This window comes from Pteropus medius, unplaced genomic scaffold (assembly GCF_902729225.1).
Source record: "Pteropus medius unplaced genomic scaffold, Ma_sr-lr_union100, whole genome shotgun sequence".
In the NCBI taxonomy this organism is placed as follows: domain Eukaryota; kingdom Metazoa; phylum Chordata; class Mammalia; order Chiroptera; family Pteropodidae; genus Pteropus; species Pteropus medius.
Genome location: NW_024349225.1, coordinates 6,038,550 through 6,058,925, shown reverse-complemented (window position 1 = coordinate 6,058,925; position 20,376 = coordinate 6,038,550). Strand labels below are relative to the sequence as shown.

The following is a 20,376-nucleotide window of genomic DNA, read 5'->3' as shown; positions in this document are numbered from 1 at the left end:
AAAATGGGTAATTCCTTGAAGGTAAGAGCCATATATTATTTATCTTTTTATCTTCAGTTAAAAAAAGTTACTTATTTGTCTAAATATAAGGACTAAATAAATGATTATATTCAAAATAAATAGCAGTAATTATTCATACTTAGTATATATGAATACATTTCACTTAAGGGCACAACAGTGTTTCTAAGACTTCAGTTGAAGAAATCCCAATAATATTCTCATAGGAGAGTTAAACATTATTATACTGCTTCATGATCAAGGGCTTAATGTCAAAAGGTCAATGGCTTACCACAAGTTATTAAGTCAGTCAGTAGAGGAAAAAACAGAATCTAAGAGTTTCTTTTCTTATTACAAAAAAGATTCCCCCAAATTGAAACCAATACACACAAGAATACAAAAAAAAATTATAACAAAGCTACTTTATCAAAACCAAGCAATATCTAAACATAAATGTAGTTTTGTTAACTTTATTTAAGTTATTTTGAAAAGCAATTATAAAGATCATGTTCAGACCTTCTTTCCATGCTATTTTTGTTTTTTACACATTATTTTAGTAATAAGGGCTATATCCTCCCAGGAGATCTACAGGGCGGATATGAGATAAGCCACAGATGAGTTAACTTGTTTTGGCTTGAGTAAGGAAGTGTGGCTGCTCCAGATGCTTCCATGCTCCCAGCTCGTTGGATCTAGTCGGCAATAGAAACCGGGCTAAAACTCAAAGAAGCGAGGGGTTGTTTTAGCCAATAACAAAATCTACTCCTTCAGTGTTTCCGTAGGCAAGGATTTTTTTTTTTTTTTTAAGAAAAATATTATTACAACGCGGTTATAGATTAGTTTTCGGTAAACAGATTCCAACAAAAGATGATCGTGGAGCCTTGAATTTCTAACTGTAAAAACAGTTATTCGTGCTCTTAAATCTGTTCCAGTGACTGTTTCTCCTCCCTCTGTTCATGGCTTTACCATCCGTTAAACTGACCATACTGGAAACCTCAGATTTATTTTCCACAGCTCCTTCTCCCTCCCCTTCACATGTCAATGGTTTTCCAAGTCCTGCCCATTTGATCCTGTAAGTAGATATCTCTCCACTGCCTCTTGCGAGGTTGTGCCTCTTCACATCTCTCTTGGACTCTGACAAAATCTCCTGGATGGTTTTCCTGCCTCCAGTCTCTCCTCTTTCTGGTCTTTTTTCATCACCAACCTGATTAAGTCACTTATTTGTCTAAAAGCCAATGATTTTGCTCTCTTACTCGTCTACAGATCAGAATACAACCTCATTAATATGATATCTATGCCCTCCCTGATCTTTATAATCACCTTATTTTCTTCTATTTCCCTGAAACCCTCTACTCAAGCTGCAAATGTCTTCTTACTATTCCGCAGACATCTCCGACATCTTGAGCTCTTTCATGCTTCGGTGTCCTCACACGTGATGTTCCCTTAACCTGCAGAGTCCCTTCCTCTGTATTCCTCACAAGGCCAACTCTTGCACTGCCTTCAGATCCCAGCATAAAAGTGCCCTCCCAGTGAAGGATTCCTCAGCTCTCCTGTATAATTAATGCCTCTCATTTCATGGCGATGGCAGAAACTCTTGCTTCTCACCGACTAGTCTTTCGATGCCCCCAGTTTCCCAGCTCCCTTCTAATGAGGTAAGGCCATATGGCTTCTTCTGGTTGAAGAGCTGTGAGTGAAAGTGAGATGTGCCACTTCTGATCCAAAGCACTTAAGATTTGGTGCATGACCCTCCAACTCTTTCTTCTGCTATTGGCAACTGTGAAGGTCTCGTGATGAGGTGGCAGAACCACAAGATGGAAGTGGCCTAAATATACCACTTGAAAGGAGCTGCTCTGGAAAGTCCTTTGAACCTGCATTAGAGTTCATATAAGCATGATATAAACTTGCGCTGGCTAAGTCACTGAGCTTTGGTGTTTATTCATCACCACAATGTTACTTCGCCCATCCTGACTAATTCAACATTCTTCATATATCTACTTAGCTTTTTATTATGCTGAATTATAATAATGTGGGAATTATTTTTCTCCTGTACTCTGAGCCCTTAAGGTCAGACATTGTGCTTTATTTTGTATCTAACAGTGTTATAACTAAAACTGAACCTGTTGGGAATTGAACTCAGCATCTTCAAACATTGCCCCAAACCTGTTCTCCTTCCAGTGTTCCTGTCTTAGCAAATGACATCACCATTAACCCAGTCACTCAATCCAGAACCTGTATTTTTCTTATCGCCTTCTTAACTTCCTTAAGTCAAGAAATATCTGGGAGGTACTTCTACGACCTCAGTATGAATTGAATTTGCCATGTTCCTCCATCCCCTTGTCCATCATTATCTATGACTTGTTGGGTGGTATCCACCAGCTTTCTGATTGGCCCTCTTCCATTGCTTCTTTGTAAGTCATTTTTCATCTGCAATAAGAGAAATTTGCTTTATAATCTACAAATACGATCATATTACCTCCATGCATAAATAACTTCCAGTTTTCATATTTACTACTCCCTTCAATAACTTTCAGTCACTTCTTTATTTCTCATATGCCGTCTTACTTTATTGTAATTATTTAAGTTTTTGTCCTCCTTTTTGGGGGTAGCCTGAGATCCAATTTCCAACATGGAGTGGAGGGTTCCCCACACCAGCAAACAATTCTCATACCCAACAGGGTATCCAAGAATTCAACTCGCTTCTGACACTACCCACCTGGAGATCACATCAGATTCCAGAGGTTAAAGATTCTGTCCTACAAGATCCTCCATCCCCAACTTCAGATGCTGGTCACCAGTTGCAAGCCCAGAACGTTACCTGCACTTCTGATGGACTGGGTATAAATCAGAGGTTCCCAAGACCCCTCCTCGGATTCAATTAATTTCCTAGAGCAGCTCACAGAACTCAGAGAAACGTTTCACTTACTAAACTACTGGTTTATTATAAAAGGATATAAATCAGGAACTGCCAGATGGAAGAGATGCAGAGGGCAAAGTGTGTGGGAAGGAGTGCTGAGCTCCTATACCCTCTCTGGATGTGCTACTGTCCCAGCACCTCTGAGGTCCACCAACTGGGAAGCTCCTTGAACCGTGTCCTTCTGGGTTTTTACAGGGGCTTTCTTACATCGACACGATTGATTACATCATCGACCACAAGTGACCGAGGTCCATCTTTAGCCCTTCTCCCCTCCCCAGGGAGTGAAAGTTACAGCCCTCTAATCACAGGGTTGGCTCCCTGCCAACCAGTCCCTATCCTTTGCTGCTTCCTAAAAGTCACTTCATTAACATAACAGAAACATCTTTTTCAATTCTTCACACTTAGGAAATTCCAAGAGTTTGGGGAGCTGTGAGCCAGGAACTGTGGACAAAGACCAAATATATATGAGATATATATTTTGGTCATGTGAAAGACCAAATATGTATACACATACACACACATATATTATAAATTACAATATCACACCTCCCCTTGAATTTCAAGTGTGTTCATGGAATAGCCCTGCCTTGCCTGTTCACCTGTTTACACACAACAAGCAGTAAAAATATTTGTTGAAGAAATGAATGAAGAACTGAATGAATGAATACTTAGAAAACAGTATACTCTAAATAGGTATTTCTTGAATAAACAGCCAACTGCTCATATAAACTCAAGCAAGTATGAATGTCAATACATTCTGAAATGTTTTATCAGTGCATATTTTAACTCTGAGTGCTCTTTCTCTTCTTTTATGCCAGCCCACAGCCCTGGCAACCTTTACAGTTCTAATCCATGACTCATTTATTCACTCTTTTATTGGGGAAGGAGGTTTTTTTTTGCATATTAATTCTTATGCATTTATATATTTGAGTTACAGAACATCATTTAAAATTTTGCATCATTTTGTAAATGTGCTTGAATAATTTTTACGTTAGATATTCAATCCTCTTGATTGAATTATAAGCTCAGAATTGAAACAATGAGCTCTGTTTGTTTTGAAACTCTTGCCTCCCCTCACACCCTTAACCCTTCTGGTATCTCGCACTGTGTTCTTCATAAGAGGATCGCTTCATAAGTAACAGTGATTGAAGGAGTCACAAGCTTTAGCCTCCAAGGGTGGAAGATGGGTGGGGGAAATGCTCAGCAGACAGGTCATTGGAATGGATCTGGGCTTTGCCTCAGGGTAGAAATGAACTTTGGGGCTGGCATCTAGGGTCTGGGTCTGCGGTACAAGGTACTTGCTATTCATTGTCTTAATTTTGTTGAGCTCCATTCCAAGATGCATTTTTCCAATTCAGTCAATCATGTTTAATGGCCCCATGTTATGTGTCAGACACCCTAAAATTAATAAATGGAGGAGAAAATTGAGTTTCCCTAAAGTCCTTTCAAGTTTATTGGAAACTTGTTATACCTAAGGTAACCTGCATTTATTCATTAGAAATTAGTTAATGTTAAGATCGAACTTATCTTTTTTTTTTTTTCCTTACAACGTCCCTTTCATTTCTCATTGGTATCAATACTTAAAACAAAACAAAAACAAAAAACCCTTGTTTTTTAACTTTAGGTGATCGACAGTATAAAAGACACATCTTGTATGAGTGAAGTCAGGCGCACATGTGAATCTATTCTGTGTGTCACTGACCATTGCCCTGACTATGACTGTACTAACAGGGACTCTGCCCCACGGCCGTGGGAAACACACTCTATTTTCTGTAGCTCTGGTGCTGCTGTATAATTATATATCTCAGATGAGGGGATAAGATTGATCAGAAAGGCAGCCTGATGATAACTGTTCTTCCATGCACTCACTGTCATTGATACGATGCTTTTATAATGAAATGCTCCACTATTTCAGAATAATGAAAAGCTATCCTGCTACTTCACATGATCCTATACATAGAACGAGAGGAAAGTATTATAATTCTTAGTTCTTATGCCTTAATTCCATGAAAATGTTAGGATATACACGTTAAGTGAAGAAAATTTATTCTTAAAATCACTGAAATTAAACTTTAAATACTTAACATCCTAACAGCTGGGACATACCTTAGAGCCACAGGCACACAGGATTTGGGCATACTTGAGCTTTATAGAATAACTGAGGAGTTACTTTTATTGCTATAGTTTAGTGGTCAGTGAATATTAGGTTGTGACAGACTTGGGCATTTTAAGTTATAATTTATTCCTATTTTTAGGTGCCACAACCAATTAAGAAAAAAAGCAGGCTCATTTTCAATACACACAAAAAGTTCCAATTTCTGAAATACGGCGGGGTCACTGCGTGTCTCCTTTGTGTCTACTGAAACCAAGAGAAGGTAGTTTTAAACAACATATTACTCAGCTCAGGCTGCCTTCACAAATACCCTAGAATGGATGGTTTTGCAGGCTCAAAAGTCTAAGATCAGGGTGTTGGCAATTTGATTTTTGGTGAGAGCTCTCTTCCTGGCTTGCAGGTAATGACCTCGTTACTTCTTACATGATGGAGAGAGAGAGCAGAATCGGGGTGTTGCGGAGGAGAGAGGGAGAGAACAGGCAAGTGTATATATACACTTGCTCTCTGCTGTCTTAGAAGAGCACTAATCCCATTAGACCAGGGCCCCACCCTCATGACATCATCTAACCTGAATTATCTCCCGAAAGTCTCATCTCCAAGTAGCATCACATTGGGATTTTTTTTTTTTTTTAGGGTGGAGCACAAACATTTGGTCCATAACAATAATTTAAAGGTTTTTTTCCTTGAAGCACTTCTGACACTTGGGAGTTGCCTATTTCCAGAGCATGGTACATTTTTAAAAAAAAACATTTTGCTGGTTTTTCTTTCCCAAACTTTAGCAATTTGCTTTGACCTGCGTGTTATGACATACTGAGAAGAATTCTTAGGAAGCGGCTATTATTTTTTTGGCTTGGGAAGCTAGATGGAATATTTTCGCTTACTTGCCTTTGTAGTGATTATATCGTATTCCTGCTTTATAACCCAAAGTATTTTCTTTGCTAAAACTGCAGCGACGTTATAGAGGTCCCTTCTATTCAGACTGTCCTTTCCACAGCTCATTCCAGAATAAGCGATCAATGCTTCCATTAGCACGATGTTCAAATGCTAATAACAAAACAAGGGTTCCTTATGCCTTAAACATTCTGCTGTCATGCCTATAAACTGGACATCCAGAAGACCGTCCAGCCCTTTGAAAGAAAATGGCATTTTTGTATTCAGTGAATACTCTAAAGTCAAATTACTTCCTGGAATGACTTTGTCATAAAATAGCTTGAGTCATTATTAATTCTTCCTTTGGAAAAGCTTATCCTATGTGGTCAACAAATGAGTATAATGAACGCACACCAAAGATCAAAGGTGAAAGGTTAGCAGAAAGCAATTATGATTTTGGTCAAATATGATTGAGTAAAGGATTTAAAGCCCTATACCTAAAATTGGGGCACTCTAACACTTAAAAGCAAATTAAGGACTTCGATTACTGTATAATTTATTGGACAGTTTTAAAAATGTCATGTAGGGGGAGAGAATTGTTCAGCTTTGCTGTCATTAAGCTTAGTAGGTTATTAGGTGACCCTGTCTTTGGACTTGGATGAAAATGGACAGTTTTCCCCTTCATGTGGAACTAACACCACAGAAGCCTTGTCAGTACAGCATATTTATGAAGTCCTTGAGTGGTTTAACATTAAAGTTTAACTTTTAAACTTTAATAATTCAAGTTGCAGCCATGAAAAAAATAACCCGCGTGCATAACTTAAAGCAAATTGAAGGGTTCCCCCCGCCTCAGCTGATCTTATCTATAGCAATCATTCCTTTTTGCCATAGAATTCAAACTTAAAATATATTCTGTATTTTTGTGTAATGGTATTTGTCCTAAATTTTATTGTTTGTAGGTTACTTCTATTATGGCTATAAATTATGTTTTTAAATTAAAAAAAATTGGAAAGAACTTTACAAAGACCTATTTATGAGCAAAGCATCCATTTCAAAATAAATGTCTCATCACTTCTGACATAATTATCCAACCTAGGTGAATGTTAATTTGATCACATACTGCATGTGAACTGATGTGCTGGACACTGGCCATATCTTTAATAAGTCAATACAGTTTGGGAGACAGTGTTATGTGATGGGGAGGACACACACTCTGCAGCCATGCTGCCCATGTTTGAATCCCAGCTCTGCCTCTTACTAGCTGTGCAATCTTGGGTAAATTACGGAGCCTCCCTATGCCTCTATGTGCTCATCTGCACGATGGGATAATAGTAAAAATAGCTACCTCATAGAGTTATTGCGAAGATTAAATGAGTTGGTCACTTATTGCTACCTAGAAAACTCCAAATAAGCATTTACTATCATGTATAGTGGTTAGGAGTCACACATCCTGAGTTTAAATCTAGGCTCCGCCAGCAGCTGAATGACCTTGGACAAGTTACTTACTATCACAGTGCCTTCATTTCTTCATCGGAAAATGGAGATAATAACAGATGTGAGAACTAATTGAAATAATAGAGGCAAAATGCTTGGAAGAGTGTGTGGCAGATGGTAAGTGCTGAGTAAATATCAGCAATAGGTCTTATAACCACACTAGGGAGACCATATTCATGTTTCTTGAATATCAAATGAGATATGATAGGATAAATATATCAAATGAACAATGCTATACTCTGTTTCATGAGCTCGAAGAATAAGTTAAGGTTACATGTTTTTAGCAGTATCATGACTCCAAACATGTGTCATGAATAGTATGAGTATGTCTTTCTTTTTCTGGGTCTCCATGTCCTGGTAAGTCCAGGAACCCAAGAGCTGCTGTTACTCAGTCTCGGGGTGTGGGGGGTCAGTTCTGATGGCTGTTTCTGCTTTTGAAAGGTCATTGCTGCTGCTGCAGTTCACCCTCGCGGTGCTGAGTCAGCGGGGTTCTGGGGCCAGTCCCCCCTTTCCAATTTTCTCCCATCACAGAGTCCTTTTCTCGCCTCTCTAGAGCACAGCTAGGGGCCGACTCCATGACTCAAGCAAGAGAGCAGTACATTTCCTAAGGTTTCAGTTACTCAATTTTAAATAACACTGTAATAACAAAGAGTATAATGACAAAGGTAAGTAAAAACTCCCCAAATGTTTGGAAATTAAGCAACACACCTGTAAAAAATCTATGGGCCTAAGTAGAAATTGCACCGGAAGTTAAAAAATATTTTGAATTGAGTAATAATGATATGGCATATCAAAATGCAGAGGACATAATAAGAGGTAATTTTGAATGACTATGCCAATAAATTTGAAATTTAGATGGAATTAATGAATTCCTTGAAAAAACTCAAGTTATTAAAACTGTAGAAGAAATAGAAATTTAAATAGTTCTATATTTATTTTCAAAATTAAGTCTATTAAAAGTTTTTTCCTCATCTCCCCTTCCCCTACCCCAAGAAAAACAGGCCCAGTTGGCATCACTGGTGAATTATTCCAGATATGTAGAGATGAAATGACATTTAAAATAATTATTCCAGAGAATAGAAAAAGATTTATAAAGCCGGTTACAATTTTTTTTTCTTTGTGGTGAGAAGTTCTAAAATCTACTCAACAACTTTTAAATATGCAACACAGGATTATAAACTATAATCACTATGTTGTCACGTGGACCCTTTCTAACAGTATTTTATCATCTTTGTAATAAAGTTCTAGTTTAAATTTTATGATTTACAATGTGTCCTTTTCTCTTTTTAAAACTAGTATCACAATATAAAGGTGGGGCTGGGTTGGAAGGAAGGCTTTACCTCACTGGAGAGGAATCCTGTCTTTACCTGAGCATGGCCACAAAAGATATCTTATCTAGTTATGTTTGGACTTGTACCAAAGACCCAGGCAGGATCTATAAACCTAACACAAAGAATCATGTGTAGTTAGTGTAACTTTGAAGATGGATATTGTAATTCTCTTCCAGTATCATATTAATTTTCACCTAATTTAAAATTCCCATTTGATAACCTAAAAACCTTGGACATTTGAGATAGCTCTTCCTTTACCCTCTTCTCTGCCATGACCTTTACACACAGAAAAGGAAACCCCCAGACTGGAGGTCAAAAAGGTAAGCTCCCGTTTTGACTTTGCTGCTTAGGAGGCTGCAGAGATTACTTAATCTCTTTTGAGTCTTAGTTTCCTCAGCTCTACATAGTTAGTGTCCCTTGCTTCAGAGTAATTACATGTTGAAAAGTGTAAAACGGAATGTAAATACAGGCTAACATCATTATATTATTAGTAGTAATTGTTATCTGAAGGTTGCATTCTAAATATAAAAGATAAAGCATGTACACTATAGTGGTGCTTAGGCTTGGGGAGAAACAAGGAAATAAGGTCAGAAAGACTAAGGAATGGACAAATAAACACGGTGGTAATTCTAAAAGGATAAGAAAGGGCAAAGTTGCAATCTTAAGTCAATACAACCTTTCGCATATTCTCAATCTTGATGTAGTAGACATCTGGTCTGGCTTTTTTGTTTGGTTGGTTTTGTTCTGTTTTCCTGCCTTATAACCTGCCCCTTTCTGGTATCAGAACCTCTTTCCTTGGAGAACTGCTTCTCCCACACTCCATGGTTTCCTGTGGGCTGCATTGCATTGTGTACTGTGTGTACCTGGCCAGGGGTGGATAAGCCCAGGGATTTGCAAGTGACCCAAGCCAGGGAAATCAGCAAACATCCTTTCTTGAAATTGTTTATATAGATCCTGATGGGAAAAATTTCTTTATTTCTGGAGTTCTAGATGAGTTTTTTTTTGTTGTTGTTTGTTTTTTTTTTTTAATGCAGAGCTCTTTTGTATAATAAATAACTACATCTCTTCATTCTACCTTTCTTGCTGCATAGAGGCATTGGCGATTGGGCACTGAGATCATCATCTTTCGAGGCATCTGAACCCATTCCTCCCACACCTTCGCATTTTTCTTCTACACACCGTATCTGTTTACTAGATAATGGAGTTCCCAAGAAGTTAAGAACAGGTATTAAAGGGCTCTGGAATTATTTGAAAAGACACGATAACTTGATTTAAAAGAAAATCTCACACACTTTCACTTTAAAAAAAGTGTATTTGATCAACAGTGGCATCTCCAGGTACCTAACATACTTATTTTGTTATCGCCCAATATCTGATTAGTGTTCAGATTTTCCCAGTTGGCCTTAAAAATTTGTTTTAACCTTTGCATTGTTGAATAGGGATTCAAACGATGGAACAAAGGTTTTTATCAAGCACACTGGGTGGTTACATTTTACCTCTCTTCAAAATAGGCATTTCTTTGTTACTGTAACATCCCCACGAGCAACACAATTTAGAAATTCAATGTCTCTTTATGTGCTTTAGAAGTACCAGATGAGGTTCTGGCAATGAAATTATGGGATAGATAAGCATAAGTAATGGCTTGAATGTACCCCTTACACATGAGAACTCAAAGAGAGCAGTGACAAAGAAACATTTGTTGATTTTACAGCCTTTAGGGTCTCCTTACCTTTGTTTTGACCTGGTGGCAAACAAAAAAAGACCGCCGCCCCCGCCCCCCGCCCCGTTTGCTTTGCCAATATCTAATAAAGTCCTGAAAATTTATAAGGAAAATGAGTTAATATAGTTATTAAAAATATTCCTGACTTTATTTGCAACTAACATCCTTGTCTTTGTCCTATATGCCCTCGTTTGTTTTCGAGTATAATCAAGGACCCAGAATATCCCCTCTAGGTATAAATGAATATATTTATTTTGTATCCACTCAAGCATGAAAGGATTAAAACATTGTTACCGACAGCATATAACTTTCTTCGCCTTTACAATGAAGAGATGCCAAGGGATGAGGAGTTAGAGACTTAACCATGCACAATCTCCACCCATCTCATTAAATAAATGAACAATGTAAGCGATCCACGTATTTGCTAAGCAAGGACAGCATTTTGACAAATCCCCTGGCCCCCTCCTTTCCCCTAACCAGACCGTCGTCCTTAACGTCCTCCCAGAGTTAACACTGACACCAACCATAGTAACCTAACATTTACTTATTTCATTATTTCAGATTCCTACTATCCCTCTCCTAACCTGACTACTGGGTCCAAAACCAGGTATGGTTCCCCACCCCACCCCGTGTTTATTCTCTCTTTACTATTCAGCTCTTGACAAGTTGGTTTTTTGTTTCTAAATCTGTCACAGGAAGATTCACGACGTGCATGCACTTAGCTTGGGGACTCCAGAGGTGTGACACCACCGCCCTCGGCTATCGCCTTTACAGCGCGCTCCTTCCCCTGTCTTTGCTGGTGGTATCGGCATTGGCTAAGTGCCCAGGTTCTGATCTGGGACCAAAACTCATGATCTTCTGGCGCAGGTTCTGCGAACTGAGTCATTCTGGCACCGAGAATATTCCGTGACTCAGCAGGCCCGAAAAGGAGGATGTCAGATCCAGATAATTTCGAGTCTTTTAAAGGCAAGCTAGGGAACATAAACAACACAGTGGAAGAATTTCGCAGTGGGTGCGTACTCAGGGGAATAATGTCATTCCATTCCCAGCCTTTTCACTTCCTTCCCTGCCCCGGTTAAACGACTGGTTACACTTTAATTTAGAGGCAGGAAATCACTTCACAAAATTCATACTGATGCTGCAACCCAGCCCTCTATTCTCTGGGGATAGGGTCAGCCCGCTGGACACCCCGGTCCCTCTCCTCGGACTCGGGGGAGAGAGTAGGAGCGGGGCCGGCGCAGCTGGGGTCTTTCGCGGGGCGAGGAGCCTGCGGGCCGCCCCGCCACCCGGTCCCGCCCGGACCCGCCTCGGGGCGCGGCCCGGCTGGACGCGAGGACCGACACCAGGCGGACGGAGATCCGCGCCGCTGCGGCCCAGAGGCCGGCCCCGAGCGCCCTCGCCGATCCCGCGTCGCCCCCGCCCCCAATCCCGAGTCATCTGGGGACGCGGGGTCGCCGGACGCCGGTGTCCAGCTCGCGCGCGGCGCCGGCTCTCCGCGGCCACCCCTGCCCTCCCGGCATGCACCGCCCCGCCGCCCCTCCCGCTCCCCGCCCCCGCGCCCCGAGCCCCGCGCCCCGCGCCCCGCGCGCCCCTCCAGGCCCCTCCCCGCCGACCCGGCTCCGCGGGCCCGAGCGCGAGCTGCCCCCGCCCCCGCCCCCGCCGGCGCGAGCCCCCGGGGCGGACGCGCAGCCCGCGGCGCGCGGAGGGCGGGGAGCAGCGCGCGGGGCCGCGGGCGCCGCGGGGAGGAGGCCGGGGCTGGGCTTGCTCCTCCGCCAGACCCCACCCCACCCCGTCGACCCCACCCCCTGCGCCTGCCTCCCGGGGGCGCGCGCGCGCGGGGCCGCGCTCGGAAGTCGGGGGTCGGCGCGGAGCGCGGGCAGAGTCGCGGGTGGGTGAGGGAGGCGCCGAGGCGGCGTGCGGGGCAGTGGTCAGCGAGCCGCGCGGCCCTGGTCTCTTCTGCGCGAGCCGCCGCCGCCGCGCGCCCCGCGGTGCGGCCCCTGGGCCCCGGAGCTCAGCCCGCGGAGCGGCCTCCCGGGCACTGCCCCCGGCCGGCGGACGAGCGCGCCCGCGCCCCTGCCTTCGCCGTGGCCCAGCGCGCGGGCGGCGGGATGAGCGGCCGCGAGCGGGCCGCGCGTGCGCTGCGACCCCGGGGGCGGCTCTGGCCGGTGCTGGCGGTGCTCGCCGCGGCGGCCGGTTGCGCCCGCGCGGCCATGGACGAGTGCACGGACGAGGGCGGCCGGCCGCAGCGCTGCATGCCGGAGTTCGTCAACGCCGCCTTCAACGTGACCGTGGTGGCCACCAACACGTGCGGGACTCCGCCCGAGGAGTACTGTGTGCAGACCGGGGTGACCGGGGTCACCAAGTCCTGTCACCTGTGCGACGCCGGGCAGCCCCACCTGCAGCACGGGGCAGCCTTCCTGACCGACTACAACAACCAGGCCGACACCACCTGGTGGCAAAGCCAGACCATGCTGGCCGGGGTGCAGTACCCCAACTCCATCAACCTCACGCTGCACCTGGGTAAGCGGTGACAGCCCTGTCCCTTACTACTGCTCGCCAACAGTCCAGCGCCCGGGCCGTCTTCACCCCTGGCCCAGCCCGCCGGGCCCAAACAGCCGTGTGCTGGCTCTCTGCTCCCCCGCATGGGCCACGCAGAAAGTCCCCTCTCCAACTTCCAAATTAGATCTAGCACTTAACATCCCGCGAGGGCCAAGATGCTTCGCGCCAGCATCTCTCTGTCTGCTTTTCTGTTCTTTCTAACTTAACCGGATTCTCGCTCCCTTGATTATTCGATATTTCGGCAGTTTTCGTCCCTCTTTTCGGAAGCGTTAATCAGAAACCGCCATCCGCGCTCTTGTCTCTGCTAGCAGGCCCATCACAGCGTATTCGTGGATCAGCGACAAGAGGGTCCACCTTAAGCAGTTCCCTTGTAGAAAAGTCTTCCAGGGTTGAGGGTGATTGCTGTCTGCTCTGTTGAATAAGCTGGAGAGGAAAGGTCCAAGACTGGGGAATTTGAGGGGAGCAAATGCCTTTACTACCGGTAATGTCTACGTGTAATTAAAATAGAAATTCACGTTTAAGGTTATTGTTCTTTACAGTCGTTCAGTCTTAATTAAGAGCCACCCAGCCCTTTCACCGGTAATCCTGGTACAGAGGAAACAAAAGGAAGCGTCTGCACTCACTGTAATTGCTGGGCCCAGGTTTGTCCCTGGGTAAAAAGGCACTCCTCGCTGTCTTCCTTTCGCTTTGATTCAAAGCAAGTGTGGAAACTTGTGTAAGTGACCTTTTTTTTACAAATCAGGAAAGGGATATACGGAAAACACCGTTGCTGGGGGTGGGAGGGCGTAGACAAGGATGTTCGTGTTTATCTTAAAGTATCAAACATGCTGTTTGATCTAGGTAAGTTTTTCTTTATCATTGAAATATAAAACAAACATTATAGTTAACAGAGTAACTATAGTTAACAGAGTAACGTGTGTGAGAACCTGCATTTGATTTGTAGAGCTTCAAACCCCATTGCATTGAAAGACTTGATTTTACGGTGGCTGGTAGTAATGGACTTCCAGAGAGCCCGGAGCACCAACCCATTCTTCTGTCAAAGCTGGGTCATTCTGTAAGGCTAATGACATTATTTGGGGGCCTTTGACAGGAACATTTTGAAGGCAAATGGTTCTTTTGGTCATGGTTTTGTATTTTTTCTTTCCATCGCTCTCTGGTACACTGAACTTTATAGAAAGTGTCAAGATGCCAGTGAAAGAATATGACTTACAAAAAAACCTTTGAAAAATGGAGTTAAATTACTGTGTGTGGAGTATGTTTTAGAAAAGCGGTATTTAGTAACTTTGTAGTAAATGCCATTTTATTTGTAGACAAGTCATTAGGAAGATTAAACTTTTTGAAAATAAGTTCATAAAGTGAAACTCTGAGACTCCTGCTTTTCAGAGATGAAGGAAGTAAACTGTACTGAGTTCAGTTTTTCGAAGGGATTGGAAACATACAGAACTAGCTGTATCTTGCAACGGGTGCCTTTCTAAAGACTGCAAGACACCTAGGTCTTCTAAGACAGCGAGGATGCTCTTTAGCTATTTTCTCCTAAATGTTACCCTTTTAAACTTGGCCAAGATTATTTTTGAGACTTACATCCAACTATTTTTGTTTAAATTTTCACGTGTGAAAGTTTCTGTGTTGAATTTTGAATGCCCACAAAGTCTTATTTTATCTATTTTCACATATTAAACATTTCAAAGTAAAGGCATCACCTTGATGTCTCAAAGTGCCCTAGAGTCAATTGAAAATTTCTGAACAAGAATCTCTTATGTACGTAAAGGTGGGGCTGTCAGTCTTGGCCTTCTGAATTTTCTGCTGTGGGTACTATGTAGCAAAAGGTTATTTCAGATGATTATAGAGGTAGATTACTCAACAGTTGCTTCTCTGTTACAAAGATAATGCCCTGGGTTAGACAGTATCAGTCAAGTTAGGTTGCTGTTGCTGGGAGGTAGATACAGTAACTCTGGATCCTGGTGATTAAAAGGTCAAAAGAGATTTTAGAGTTCACCTACTTAGGACTCTACCATGACTTTTCAGTCTAAAAATATCATATGTTTGGACTTGTTTTTGCTGAAAATTTCTTCAGTTTGTGATAATATTTTTGCTAATGAGGTTCATAAACTATTGGTTTAAAACTTAAGTTAAATTATTTAAAATAGTTTCATATTAGTATTATGATTGACTGTAAAAACATTTACCTTAAGCTTTTTAGATAGACAATTTTAGAAAACTTGACTAGAACTCACTGTACTTGTTCTTGGATGAGAAATGATGTCCTGGAGGAAATTGTGTGATGGGGAAGGGGAGGGAGATTCCTGTAGCCTTGATGTCTCAATGTCCCCCGCCCCCATGTGCACTGTCTTTTTAATTGATAAGGATATATGTATATATACACTGGCTTTATGATGTTCAGCATATTCACTCCCTGACTCCAGTTCCTCCATGGGCTCTAGCTAACTAATTATTTCCCATGAATTCAAGTACCATGACTGTTTGTGCATCTATTAAATCTCCCATCCAGTTCAAATTTCACATACCCTTAAACAAGTGATGCATATTGTGCTCTGCCCTCACAGAGCATGTGAAACTCGAAGTGAGCAGTGTGAAAGAACTAGGTCTAGCCACTACTTTTCCAGGCTTCCTTTTAATGTTAAACTTTAAATGCAGTAAACTTTAAAATAAGCAAAGTCAGATTGTACTTAAGTAGTCACAAGAAACATACATGTTTTGGCACAGACCATAAGTCATTTTTTTTATTATAAAAATAAAACATACCATGGCAAATTAAAACAGTAAGTGTAATGACTAGTGAGTCTCTTCATCTCCAGTTACTAAGTTGCCCTGGAGACCACCTGCACAATTTCTTATGTAATGCTCTGGAAACTTTTAATGCCCACGCATGTGTATATAAAATTACACGATCATTTTAACTGGTACCTTTTGGGTGGGCTGAGGAACATTTTAACAGACAGCAAGTACAAATTAGATCATTGTACAATTATCATAACTTGTACAAAAGCCAGGAAAACCAGCACTGATTCTGAAAAGCAGCCACGTTTTAAGCAGCATGTATAGTAATCCAGGGTGCAGGGTGCAGTGTGCAGTGTATCCTCAGATAAAATGCGTTTAAGTTGCTGTGGGAACCAGAACTGCATTTTCTGCCTATTATGGAGAGAAATCTCAGCCAGGCACCCTTTTTCTAAAAAGTTAATTATTTTGTGTTCAAATTCTGAATCTTCTGACTGCTGTATGGATTTTCTGATTGCTGTTTAAGTTTGGCTTTTGTGTTTTTTTATAATAAGTCATAATAGGTTTTATCAGTATCAGTGGGGTAGTTGATAGTAAGATTGTAGCTGCGGATTTCACTTTTATTAAGCAGCCCTTCTAATTAACTTGATAGTCATTATGGATGGAAACTTGGCAGACTGGGTCTTGAGCTTGGAGGAAGGTAGCTTTCCCTTTTACTAAAAACAATTAGATTAAGGGAGTGCTGACTTATAAAACCAACTCTATCAGAGTTTATGGAACTCCTAAAATTTACACCAACATCAGAATAGATTCCAAGCTCCTTATAAGGTAGAACAATAATGATTAAAGATGCTTTTTAGCTATATCTAAATATCTTTTTTGCATGTCTAAATTAGAATAATTGATATGTAAGGGTATTACATTTTATTCTGGTATAATATTTATTTGGTCCTCTGCTGTATATTTAACATGAAAGAGACAGCAATTTTTTTCCCCCAGGAAAGTCTTCGCAAGGTAGGCTCTGTGTCAGGGAATAGTTCACTCGGGTGATGTCACTGTGGTATTCACGCACCCCGAGGGGACACTATTTTCGGTTGTCTCACAAAGGTCTGATTTACATTTTGCAGGTTTCAACTTGTGAGTGAAAGAACACTTCTCTAATGGCCAGCGGTCGTTGAATACAGTTTTATAAAGTCGCTGTTTTCCGGTTCTACAATTCACTGCTTTTTCCTGTAAATACCTTCTCCATGTTTCTAAAGCATGCGGAACAACACTTTGCACATTAAGAGAGAAGTTGGAACTATAAAGCATCCCCTCATCCCAATAATTTTGTCATTGGCTGAATTCGTGGGAGGGATATGGTTTGACTATTTCAATTCTAAATCCTTTTAGGAAGTTGGATGTGCCTTTTGCTGGGCACATCTTCCCCCGTGCATACATTCTCATGTTACTGCCAAATATTCTGCTAACATTTTTAAAATACCCACTAAATGCATAGCATAGTGCCTGGTAGAAAGATGTAGAAGGTTGAAGTTCCCATCTTTAGAAGTTTATACTCTATTAGACAGAATCTTTATACTTAGTTGTAATGCCATTACAGTAATAAATCAGGAATGCAGTACCTTTATGATATTTCACAGTTTCTAAAGCCTCCGGTTTGTTACTGATTAGATTTTCACAGCACAGGACAGGTAAATACGAAGATCTCGAGGAGGTGATTTGCCAAGAGTCACCGTGGAGGTAGGTTTTGACTCAGTCTAAAGCACTAGGCCCTGAAACTCTTAGTTTCTCTAACAAATCTCAAAAAAATGATTTCTGCTTTATTCCAGGGCAACTTTAAAATACAAGTTCACGTACACACTGATTCAGAGATACCAGACTCCCTTGGTTTTTCTCCTAGTCTGTCTGTTCCTTTCACTTAGGTTTCACTGGAGTCTTTTTTGCATGCTACTCACTCTCCCCGAATGGCCTCCTCTTAATCTCAAGGCTTCATACTGTTTGCAAATCAGTAAATTACAAATTTATATCTCCAGGCCAGCTCTTTCTCCAGACCAAAAGACTTATTAGACATGGTCAATTTGGGATGTCCAGAGGCCATGTCCAAAACTAAATTCATCCTTTATCATCATCTTACGCAACTCAAAGCCATATCTTAATGAATGGCATAATGTGTTACTATGAGACTTTTGATCAGTCTTTTGCCAAGTGTCCCACGGACGATAACCATGTTTGTTAGTCCATCATTGGTAAAGATTGCTCTGTTTGGTGAGCAGGTAGGATCCACGGCTGGGAGGCAGGTCAGGTCTGGGCCACTGTAAGGCCACCTTTCCTACCCATCCTTCCTACCGTCTGCCTAAGACTCTACTCTTACCTCCTGAGTCCAGCCACCGTGTCTCTCGAATCCTTCTATCTCTGACTTGCTGTAGCTCCCCATTGAAGTTCGCCTGGATTACTGCAGCAGCTCCCCCACTAACCGCTTCCTGCCTGCAGTTTCGCCCCTTGTATCTGGACAGCCACACTTTGGACTGAGCGGTGGTTCTAAAAAGCAAACCCGATGATAGCATTTCCCAGCTAAAAGTTCTGCAGCGGTTCCTCAAGCCTGTAGTGTAAAGTCCAGACCCCTTGGCACGGTGCCCACGGTACTTTAGGGTCCAGAGCTCTTTAATCTCCAGGCTTAAGCTTTTGTCGTTTTACATGCTTTGGTTTCGAACACTTCTCCCCAGCGACACCACCTTTGGGAATCCTTCCCAGACTGTCTCTCTCCCCTTTCTGTCCCGTTCTCTGGCTTGGATTAGGTGTTCCACTCGCACCACTCTGCAGATGTCTACCACGTGGCGTTGTCTGTTTCTTTACTCGTCTGTCTCCACTTGTAGACCACAAGGTCTTGGAAGGCATGGTCAGGGACTTGATCTTTTCAGTCCGGTGCAGTAAAACCCACATTAATAAATTGCTTGCTATGCCTCAGCTCCAAGCAGGTTCCTGGATGTGTAGTGATTCATAGGACAATGCCTCAACTTCATGGAACTTGGGGCCTACAGCTGAAGACCTAGGTCTTTAAATGGCAGGAGGGCAATTATAGCCCACTGGCCAAATCCAGCCCAGGTCCGCCACCTGTATTTCTATGGGCCATGTGCTAAGAATGGTTTTTACATCTTTAATTGGTTTGAAATCAAAAGAAAACATTTTGTGACATGGGAAAATTATATGAAATTCAAATTTTAGTATCTATAATGTTCTTCTGGAACACAGGTTCATTTATTAATGTTGTCTGTGGAGGCTTTTGCACCATAAAGGCAGAATTGAGTAATTGCAACAAACACTATGTCCTGGCCCACAAAGCCTAAAATATTTACTACTATCTGGCCCTCTACAGCACAAGTGTGATGACCTCAGGTCTACACCTATATGTTCAGTGTTATGTAATAAGTCCTAAGTGAAAGGTACATGCACAGAGAACATTCACTTAACTTACCACTTGGATGGAGGCTGGAGGCTTAGAATCTTCAGAGCTTAGCAGTGTGTCTGTGTCTGGTGTAGTATTGTATGTATGTATGTCTGTATGCATAATGAGTGAATAAACGAATGCCTGAATTATAAGAAGCCCCCAAACACTGCACATTAAATTCTTCTCAGTAATACTTTTGAACTCGTGTTTATTTTTGTCAGTGCCATCTCTCGATTTTCTTGCGATGTATGCCACTGTAATAGCTAATATGAAATATGGTACATGGGTGTTTTATTTCTGTAGCTTTATAAAGAAGTACAGAACTGATATGGAAGCGAAAGGTCTGCGACTCTCCTTTTTTGGGAAACAATTAGACTTTTATATGACTTGAAGTCAGCTAGATACATCTTGTGAGAAAGTTGCTCAGGTTTGAATCTCACATGGGACTATGTATTTCTGGGATTTTAATGTTAATATTCTGTGTTTTCCCTTTAGAAATGGACAGAAACGAATTTAAAATAAAAAAAAATACATATATATATTTCCATGTCTATTATTGACAGACTCTTAAAGGGGATTTAAGCAGTGGCAAGGGAAGCTCACAGTGAAATGTTTGCTTATCGTGTATGGCATCGTTTTTAGTCTCATTCGTTAGGGGTACGGTTAGAGGACAGACATGCTAGGGTGTGCCTTCTCTTCGGGACAGCGAGGACACGTGGAGTACGGTGTAGCCTACTGTATCCACACTGACGTGTCAGGCAGGCGAACGATAATCACTTGTTTGTCTAGAGTTGACAGGCGGCAGAACCGACAGATGCTGCCTGTTCCTTGTTTCCATCTGTACTTGACAGCTCTATTGCTGTTCTGTTTGGATTTTAGGGGAAAGTGTCAAAGTTTAGAGCAGAGCTGTTTGTTCATTTTTATTGCCCAAAATTCCTGAGGAGATTTTTAAAAATAAGGGATTAATCTGCTCCTTATCTTAAGTTGTCAATTGCAAAAGGTTAGCTCTCAGGATGCCTGTGTGCTGGTTCTGGCACCTCGCCTGAGTTGCTTGCTCTGAGATGTGTGACAGGGACATCCTGGCATTTGCCAGCAGCTCCTTTCTTGTGAAAGGATAAAGTTAGATGTTTGCTCATTTGGGCCTAAAATTGACAGCTTGCTAAAAGGGGTTAACCAGAAAACTCATTTATAGAAACGTCT

General features: G+C 42.0%; 2 protein-coding genes and 1 long non-coding RNA gene across 3 annotated transcripts in view; all 3 read left to right on the top strand.

Moving 5' to 3' along the window:
• The first annotated feature begins 11,148 nt into the window (after positions 1–11,148).
• On the top strand, positions 11,149–12,332 carry LOC120617482 (collagen alpha-1(I) chain-like). The gene is made up of 3 exons (XM_039881109.1): positions 11,149–11,263; positions 11,607–11,900; positions 12,034–12,332. Exons 1-3 carry the CDS (start codon positions 11,149–11,151, stop codon positions 12,330–12,332), a joined length of 708 nt encoding a protein of 235 aa, XP_039737043.1.
• LAMC1 (laminin subunit gamma 1) overlaps positions 12,272–20,376 on the top strand; it is a 104,089-nt gene continuing 95,984 nt past the window's right edge. Inside the window, exon 1 of the mRNA XM_039881286.1 lies at positions 12,272–12,956. Coding sequence (XP_039737220.1) covers positions 12,545–12,956 — 412 coding nt within the window. The 5' untranslated portion in view covers positions 12,272–12,544. The remainder of the gene's footprint in view (positions 12,957–20,376) is intronic.
• On the top strand, positions 13,418–18,891 carry LOC120617580 (uncharacterized). Its single transcript, XR_005656963.1, has 2 exons — positions 13,418–13,710; positions 16,859–18,891. It is a non-coding gene; the product is annotated as an uncharacterized LOC120617580 (long non-coding RNA).

Coding starts and splice junctions, on each gene's coding strand:
- LOC120617482 (XM_039881109.1), top strand. CDS start 11,149: ATGCACTTAGCTTGGGGACTCCAGAGGTGTGACACCACCGCCCTCGGC. Junction 11,264..11,606: donor GGCATTGGCTAAGTGCCCAG/GTTCTGATCTGG, acceptor CTCTGGGGATAG/GGTCAGCCCGCTGGACACCC. Junction 11,901..12,033: donor CGCGGGGTCGCCGGACGCCG/GTGTCCAGCTCG, acceptor GCGCCCCTCCAG/GCCCCTCCCCGCCGACCCGG.